The 9,902-nt window shown below is 31.4% G+C and overlaps 1 protein-coding gene across 1 annotated transcript; it reads left to right on the plus strand.

Annotated features, from left to right (window-relative positions):
- Positions 1-7,943: 7,943 nt before the first annotated feature.
- LOC139526756 (uncharacterized) lies at positions 7,944-9,902 on the plus strand. The gene has a single exon (XM_071321922.1). The coding sequence runs from the start codon at positions 7,944-7,946 to the stop codon at positions 9,900-9,902; it is 1,959 nt and encodes a 652-aa protein (XP_071178023.1).

The raw sequence follows: 9,902 nt of genomic DNA on the forward strand, positions 1-9,902 counted from the left end.
CAGCATACTTCGAGAGGCTGGTGGGATGATGCTACACAGAAACGTCACGAACTTTAAATCATACATAACTGCACTATCTTGCCTTCCTCTTTTCTGGTTTGATTATCATACCTGAGATTGATAACACTTCTATGTAGAGATCAATAATTATCTAGAATTATGAATATTATTCTACAAAATCAGTGTCCGTATTTTAATTCGACCTGATATACGTTTTATCGTTATGATTAATCAGAAGAATAGAACAACTAAACTTCAACAGAGAACATTTAAATCTGCCAAACTGAATAGAATTTTGTAGACGTATAGATATACAAAATGTCGATTTTCTTATAGAAATTGTATTTTTTGTATTCCAGCCTGACAAAAGTATAATATGCTATAGTCTTATGTCTTCATAATGTACTCTTAAAAGGGTTCTAATGTGTTTGGTGTATTGATATTGATTAGTATTATTTTTGAGGACCACCTTGTCGGTAGACAATTTTTTCAAATGTTCAATTCCCATGTTTAAAATTGTTGGATTTATTCGACCTTGACTTTAACTTTATTTCAAAATAAATTGGTCAAAGTCCTATAGATTTATCATTCAACCTTTTTTTATGATATCTAATATAATTAAAATCGTTTTCAGTGCTGCCGTCATTTTTGGGTCTGTAGTCGCAGCAGCATCATGTCTTTTTGTAATTCGGGTGAGAAAGAGAAAATTACGTTATATAGGTATATAGAATATTCAATCAAATATGAGTTTTTAAACAATAATGGTTGGGCACAATTGAATATGCCTAGACTAAACAAATTTGACATGTGTAACGTTTTTATTATTTAGACAATAATGTACCAAATTAGTTGCTTAAAGCGAATTATTTATTCATTATTTCACTTTTATTGCTGGTACGTGTGACTTTTGCCATATTGGATTGTGAAAACAGAGAGCTTAAGGTCCAGGAGTCGGTTTCCCGAGGCTATCCTAAGACCTGCCATAAAAGAGGGACGAAAGATACCAAAGGGACAGTCAAACTCATAAATCTAAAACAAACTGACAACGCCATGGCTAAAAATGAAAAAAGACAAACATACAAACAATAGTACACATGACACAACATAGAAAACTAAAGAATAAATAACACGAACCCCACCAAAAATTAGGAGTGATCTCAGGTGCTCCGGAAGGGTAAACAGATCCTGCTTCACATGTGGCACCCGTCGTGTTGCTTATGTGATAACAAATCCGGTAAATAGTCTCATTCGGTAGGTCACATTCATGAAAGGGAAGGGGATTGTAGTTACGACGTAAGGAACATATCCGATATCATTTGTGAAACGGTTATTCCATAACGGTCAACCAACTCGTGATGGCGAAGGGATGATTTCAACTGCACCATTTGGAACTCTTGATTTAATAGCTTCCTTGTGAGCAGCAACATGTCATAAGATATGTCTTAGGACATGTCTTATGATACTCATATTACTATCCTAGGACATGTCTCAGACCTCGTCTCGAAACTGTCTTAGGATGGTCTTAGCTAATATATCCGAAACCTGTCGCAAATCCCTTAAATTTTTAAATATCAACATAGATTTATTGAAAAATGAATGTAAATATAGTATGTGTTCCCCATTAATTACTAAACGTATTGATATGAAATGATTAGATAATTTGTAAAATTAATATAAAACATTAGTAATTTATATAAATATTCTATTAATAATACATATTTATAAAAAAATAGATAGAAATTTGAGGGGAAACAACGTTAACAAATAGAGTAGCCTAATGAACTTTTTTGTGTACAAGTGAGTTGAGTTTAATTCGTCACTGTATCGGTTATGATAAGGTTAACAGATAAAATCGTGCATTCCTGTTATAAATATATCGAGTATTTTAGTAAATCTTTGTTAATAATTCGCTAACTTATAGAGATTCAGTTGGAAGCAGGAAAAGAAGATTAAATAATTACAGTGGATTCCATTGACTGTGTAGCCAAAGGTAATACCTTTGGTTAGCTTGCTTGTTAGGTGAACCGTGAAGTCATTGTTATGTTAGGTAAACTACCCTACTTTAAGAATAGACTAGTCCCACAGAAAACTAATATGTCTGCCTGGTGGACTATGCCACTTCGAAAGGAGGGTAGTATACCTGACCTAGTAATGACTTTACGGTTCAGCTAACATACAAGCTAACCAAAGATCTTACCTTTGGCTACACAGTCAATGGAATCTGCTGTAAATGATAATTAGATATTTGGCTACATTGATATAGACAATAAGTGTATTTTATATGAATAAACGTATGACTATCCTAAGACCATCATAAGACACCTCTCGTGTAGTCCTTACTTTATGGCCAATTTTATGAGATGTCTTAAGTTAGGACCACTTTGTGAAACCAACGTTGGACTATGATATGTCGTAACACCATACTGAGACATGTCTAATTCCTAAAATAGTTTCGTGAAACTGGCCCTAGATTTCAAAGAAGTTAGCAGATAAATGGAGGAATGCCGATAAATAATGTAAATTTTCAATTTAAAGAATAAATTCATAGTATTATAACCTATATATAATAATATTTTTACAAGTGTAGATTATTTTTACTTTATTTTAATGTTTTTAAATTTTAAAGGACGGTAACACTGAAACCGTGCATTTTCCTATTTGATTTTAGCTGGAAAAAACATATGGTGACCCTATCTTATCTTTTCTTTTGATGTTCTCAAAGCATTTTTTAAGAGCTATCTTCTTGTATTTTTTTTTTAACAATTCAATAATTTAGTTTAGTCACAAAACAATGTTTTTTTTTCTGTATAATCCAAACAAAATGTGACATTATATCACAACTTGTAGCTTTGGAAAATGCGCGGTGACATATATTTTTGAGCATGTACATGTATCAATAAATTTTACGTTTTTGCAAAGTATGAGCAAATTCTATAATTTGAATTTTCTCATACATTTGTACCACCTTAAGAATAATAAAACATTCTTTTGGTTTCCTGAGTTATTATATTATACGAAGACCGATGTATGTATATCATTGTATAATAAAATCACCTTCAAAGTCACAATTTATAATAAGATAAAGTATGGTCTTGAAAACGGAATATTACCTTCACTCAATTTTGTCATATAATAAATAAACATCGAGTGCAGCATTTCTTTCAAGAAACAGTCCATCAACACACACTCGTATAAATCTATATGGTTTGATACATAAATATATACATACATTCTATTTGTTTACTGTTATTGCATTGTTTCTTGCAGCTTTTCATTTAAAAGGATTATTTTAGAAGAAGAAGGTGTCGATGAGACAACGGTCACAATCACAGTCCATATGTACTAACATTTGGAAAAAGTATACTGGAGACGATACATCAAAACCGTAACAAATACGGGACAGTATTGTTTACATGTAAAATATATAAACGAATGTTTGATGATTTATTGATAGTAATATAAACATAAATATTTATTAAACACGATACGAACAGCTTAATGTAAACAAAGGACGTTTGTATTACGTTTCCTTGTATAATTAAAATTCATATAGTATGATATTTTTAGATTCATGTTCTGTAATATTGAAAGTTGTATACATTTAGAAAAAAATTTGTTTTAAGTGACATTTTGAAGCAACTAAGGACAAACTCATTATAATGAGAGATTCTTCTAACTAATATTTAAATTTCTTTCCTTAGTGACTTTTATTTTGGCAGCAATCTTGTTGTCAAACGGAGACAATTTATATTAATTACGACGATTGCATAAATTAAAAATAATATTCAAATATTTCGAGCGTTCCTGGTGGTAAAATAAAACAAGCGATTCGGATTAATGTAATCTATTTTGGCAGGTTACATTAAACCAATTGTATAGCTTTCGTACATTTTTCGTGGTAAAGTAATTTTTATTTTAACACCTATTTTGACAACACATTCTCTAAAAGTTACAACATAAACTTGTGTTTAAACTGGACACTTCAAGACCATTTTAGATTGAAGATATTTGTCAGACATGTTCTATTTGTTTATTCAATACTGGTAAGACATTTTGCTGGAAACAAATCTGTTTATTCGCCTTTCAAACAATTTTTTTTAAAGTTTTTGGTTTGTAAATTAAAGTGACATCGTTGTAAATATAATGGAATTTGTGTGACGGTCATATAAATTGGAGGTGTAGCGCCGTGAAATAAGTTTAATTCACAATTTTCTACATTTGAAAATGTCTGCACCAAGTCAGGAATATGACAGGTGTTGTCCATTCGTCTGATGTGTTTTATCATATGATTTTTCCGTTTGATTAAGGACTTTCCGTTTTGATGTTTCCTCCATACATGACACAATGTAGATCTTCAAAATTCGGAAAAGATAAAAAAAAAAAAAAAAAACGTTCAATATTAGCATTATTTTGACCCAAATGAAACGACGGAAGATAAGATATGACATCATTTTAACTATATCAATTTAAGACTAATTTATTGTGGTATATTCAGTACTGTTCAGAAAAATAGGTAGCGGTCAATTACAATCTATTCAGCCGCGTTCAAGAAAAAGAAATTGTATTTGAACTCTATTTAGGACTTAAAATGCGGAGCATTACACTTATACTATGTATATACTGTAATTTCAATTATTGCGTGCTTTTATTTTACAATTTTTGTTTAAGAATGGAGTTAAAAATGAGTGTGAGATTAATCAATCAAATTTCAAGAAAATCTGCAAACAAATATACGATAATAGATTCAAACTACGAGTTATTATCATTGCGATATTCACTCAATCGCATTACTTGCATTAAAAAAAAAACTCGCAATAATTATCAAATTAATAGGATCTTAAAAAAGTACTTCACAGCACTGTAGAGACTGGTAAGGAATTTACTGTCATTGACTAAATTACTGGATTTACAACAATTATTTACTTATAGTTTGAATAAATAGATACCAAATTTTTTATAATTTTGTAAAGCGACGAGGATTTTTTTATTTTCATTTGAAAACAATTTTGATAAAAAAAAAGTTGTTTTATAACTTTTACCTAAAATAGGTATATAAAAGACACATGTTTAATAATTGTTGTAATCGACATTTCTTATTCTACGAATAAATGAAATGTTTTTTAGCATACACCCATACTGTAATTATCATTGTACTCGTATAGAACATCATATTGTCACGGCTTTAATTTTGTTTCAATGAACATTTATATATATTCAAAAATTGGATGTTGTTTTCTTAATATACTGGATACATCGTATGTGTATATTGTATGTGAATACATGTTAACAAAGAAACCTGTAGTACCTAGCAAAAGTTAAATACCGTTGCTTATGTCATTTAGGATCGGCTTGAAGTTAAGTGGTTGGTCCTTTCTGAAAGCCATTTTTATGATTTGCAGTAGTTTAAAGATACTGAAGATGTCTCAATCATGAATTAAAAAACGTAGGCCACTGCAGAGCTCTTACAGACGAAGAAAAAGGTGGAGATGTTAAGGATCACTATAATTCTTTCTTTTCTGTTTATTCCAAATGGTATTTCTTTTCCAAAGGGTATTTGGCAAAGGGAGGGGGTAATGTTTTTTTTATTATTTCTACGTGTATTTTAACGGATCTGATATACTAGACATACAATACAATTTATCTCACACTTTTATTAGAAATGCATTTATGAGTGCAATGTTGTTTGAGTAAAGACCAGTGGCAGATATCTCTGTGTACGTCCAGTCGATTCGGGAAGACCTTTTTAAATCTTTTATGTGTTCTGCAATGATGATGCTTTGAGTCTGGATTAGGGGTTAATAAAGCTATGTAAAGTAATTTTTTTAACAAATAAATATATCAAGTTTAGACAAATATTTCTGTAAATAACTTTTATTTATTAATAATTGTTATCAATATAATTTTTACCTAAAAATCGTTCTTCCTTAAATATACATGGTAAAACTAAATTTCTTCATGCCTAGTTTTGTGTACACTTAACCTACACAAGGCCTACATTGACCATCGACTGCATGTAGACAAAACATGACTTAAACTACATGTAAACATTGAGTTTTATCAATGGGAACGTAATTGTGTTTAATTTACGTGTGAGTTACACTAACATAACACCGAGTTTAGGTCAATGTGAACACGGCCTTATATTATTATTATTATGTTGCTTTGATAAACATTGTTTTTTCGTTTGTTTTTTTTTTGTTTTCGTTTGATTTCAGCCATTTAATATTGCCAACATACATCAGCTTAAGGGTACACCACATGAGGACATCCATAATTTAAATTTCCACAGACCTAATGTGGTCATAGAACAACACAAAATTGAAATTGGACTTTTACCTATCATGCCAAATTTCACAAAACTAGATGCATAATTATCAGCAAATCAATGTGAACCAGATTAGGACTTTGATTTTTTTTCAATAACGACAAAACGCTACACACTTCAAAAAGAAATAGTTGCGATGTAACTATTTATACAACTTAAAGTTACTTCTTTGTTTCAAATAAAGAAATACTTGGCATGAGTAAAGATTTATTCTGTTTAGTACTATAGAAAAAAATGCACAGCACATTTTATTGCATATAAGAAAACAACCATCACTGGAAGTTAACCAATCAAATGTCTCTCCTTATTTTATCTCCATAAATCGTTGTCAAAGCCTATCCCAGCACCCCAACTCCATAGATCATAAGGTGTTTCGAACATCTATTTAGACCAATTAGAATTAACTAATTGATCATGGCCATGTCCATCGTCAGGAGCCCAAGCCATTGCATAGTGACACTTATTATAAAAATACTGTAATTTTTATTAGGGGCTCGACACCTCATGATCTGTCTGACTCATATTTTTCTATACTCTTTATCTACTTAACCTTGTTTATCAATTTAACGAACAAAGTATAGAATCTTTTTTCATAGTCTGCAACATATTAATTATTCAGAGTTGCTGATGTTACTATGTCTTTCAAGTTTTTATGCCTACGGAAGGCAAACAGAGGTCTTTTATCAAATAACAGTTTTGCCTCTTCGTCATCCTTTAATTTATCCCAGTGTTTTAAGATATTGTTCTTTATGTGTGATTTCTGTCTTGAAAACACTGTGGAGAATACCAAGGGAGGCGACTGTAATACAGATTTGGGCTTTACCACTAATGTGTCTATTCTTTGTTTTGCAGTCACTTCCTGCATAACAGTTTTAATATCATTTTTTGGATATCCCCTTTTAATAAGGCGCTCAGAAAATAACGCATATTGTGTTTGCAAATCTACTGGATCGTTCGTACATCTCTTAAAGCGAAGCATTTCTCCTTTAATTATGCCTCTGAAAGTAGAGGAGGGGTGGCATGAGGATCTCTCTAAATACTGATAATTTTCAGTCTTTTTTCGGAATGTCGTGAGGTCTAAGATTCCTGTTTCTCTAAATCTTAGACCTTTGAATACCAGCACATCTAAAAACTGCATTTTAGTTTGTGATTTCTCGTGTGTAAATTTTAGAAGTGCATGTTGTCTGTTAGCATGTTCAAAGAATTGTGATATTTCATCATCTGTACCTTCATTGTAAATAAAAAAGCCATCGTCCCTAAACCTGTAGAGACTTGATATTTTCTGTTTATGTTGAAAAGTCCTTAAAATACTATTTAAGACTTCATAAACTCTCAGATCCGTAATTTCAGGTGATAAACTATTTCCCATTGGAACTCCAGTTGAAGTTTTATAAAATTTACCATTGAACATAAATTCATTATTTTCAAGAACTATCTTAAGAATGGTGATTGGTTGCAATGTCTAGAGGGAGGTTCTCCTCTTCCCCTTATTTAGTTTCCTAATGAGTAACTGATATCTGATTGGTTGGTGAATTCATACAGGCTTGATAAAGAATCAATATTACATCAAGAAATGAATTGCACACTGCCTTCTGGCGATTTCCTCCGATCTGTAAGCATGGCTAACAGACACTTTAAGAGAGCGAAAAAAACAAAAAAGGCTATCATGAAAAAGGCCTTCTATCAGATAAATAGAAAGATAAAGATTCGATCTCTCAAGAGGAAAAAATCAATTGAAAAAGCACGTGAATATGTTAAAATATTCACCACTGAAAAAATAAAAGACGATGAAATTTTGTTACTCAGTAAAGGATTAAAATATATACCGTCTCCCTCGACGAAATTTGCAAAATCTAGTATTGCATCAGATTTCAATGAATTTGCAAGAAAACTAAGATGTAAATATCATTTTGACAAGGGTGATATTTTTAAACGTCATCCCTTTTTAACAAAATCTGGATATAAACCGGAACTTGCAAACAATGCCATTGAGACATATATATTCAAAACTAAGGTTGAGATAGATAATATAACAATTAATAAAGCACACGATAATCTCACTACACTGGAAAGAAAGGCAATTTCTTCCCTCAAAAGAAACGAAAAAATAGTAATTCGAAAAGCAGATAAAAATAACACCACAGTGATCTGGGATAAAACAGAATATATAAATGAAGGTCTGAGGCAATTAAGTAGTGCTACTCACTTCATGGAAATTGCAAAATTAAACATTATAGAGACTAACCAGAAAATCAATACTATTATCTTTGAAATGCATAGAAAAGGGGTCATGGATGAAATCACCTTTAAATATCTTTCTGCTAAGAGAGATCTCAAACCAGGAAGGTTGTATCTTCTGCCTAAATTGCACAAACTTGATCCTGAACTAATAAAAAGCGTTCAACAGAATCCTACGCTGTATAAAAATGTCAGAATTCAAGGAAGGCCTATTGTTTCATTATCGGGTACTGTTTTAGAGAGAATAGGGCAGTATTTGGATAAATTCATGCTTCCAGCAGTATTAAAACAAGAAACACATTTAAGGGACTCATTAGAATTTATAAATATTATTGAGAAATTGCAGGTAAAACCTGACGCCTACTTAGTCAGTTTTGACATAAAAGAAATGTACAACAATATGTCCCATGTAGAAATGATTGACGCAGTCAAGCATGCTTGGCCTACGATAATTAAATGTAAACATACGATACTTTTGCCTCCGTTGCGATATATATTGGAACTTCTTAAGATAGTTCTTGAAAATAATGAATTTATGTTCAATGGTAAATTTTATAAAACTTCAACTGGAGTTCCAATGGGAAATAGTTTATCACCTGAAATTACGGATCTGAGAGTTTATGAAGTCTTAAATAGTATTTTAAGGACTTTTCAACATAAACAGAAAATATCAAGTCTCTACAGGTTTAGGGACGATGGCTTTTTTATTTACAATGAAGGTACAGATGATGAAATATCACAATTCTTTGAACATGCTAACAGACAACATGCACTTCTAAAATTTACACACGAGAAATCACAAACTAAAATGCAGTTTTTAGATGTGCTGGTATTCAAAGGTCTAAGATTTAGAGAAACAGGAATCTTAGACCTCACGACATTCCGAAAAAAGACTGAAAATTATCAGTATTTAGAGAGATCCTCATGCCACCCCTCCTCTACTTTCAGAGGCATAATTAAAGGAGAAATGCTTCGCTTTAAGAGATGTACGAACGATCCAGTAGATTTGCAAACACAATATGCGTTATTTTCTGAGCGCCTTATTAAAAGGGGATATCCAAAAAATGATATTAAAACTGTTATGCAGGAAGTGACTGCAAAACAAAGAATAGACACATTAGTGGTAAAGCCCAAATCTGTATTACAGTCGCCTCCCTTGGTATTCTCCACAGTGTTTTCAAGACAGAAATCACACATAAAGAACAATATCTTAAAACACTGGGATAAATTAAAGGATGACGAAGAGGCAAAACTGTTATTTGATAAAAGACCTCTGTTTGCCTTCCGTAGGCATAAAAACTTGAAAGACATAGTAACATCAGCAACTCTGAATAATTAA

This window comes from Mytilus edulis, chromosome 6 (genome assembly GCF_963676685.1).
Source record: "Mytilus edulis chromosome 6, xbMytEdul2.2, whole genome shotgun sequence".
In the NCBI taxonomy this organism is placed as follows: domain Eukaryota; kingdom Metazoa; phylum Mollusca; class Bivalvia; order Mytilida; family Mytilidae; genus Mytilus; species Mytilus edulis.

What these genes read in the sequence shown, in the direction of transcription:
- LOC139526756 (XM_071321922.1), top strand. Translation starts at nt 7,944, where the DNA reads ATGGCTAACAGACACTTTAAGAGAGCGAAAAAAACAAAAAAGGCTATC.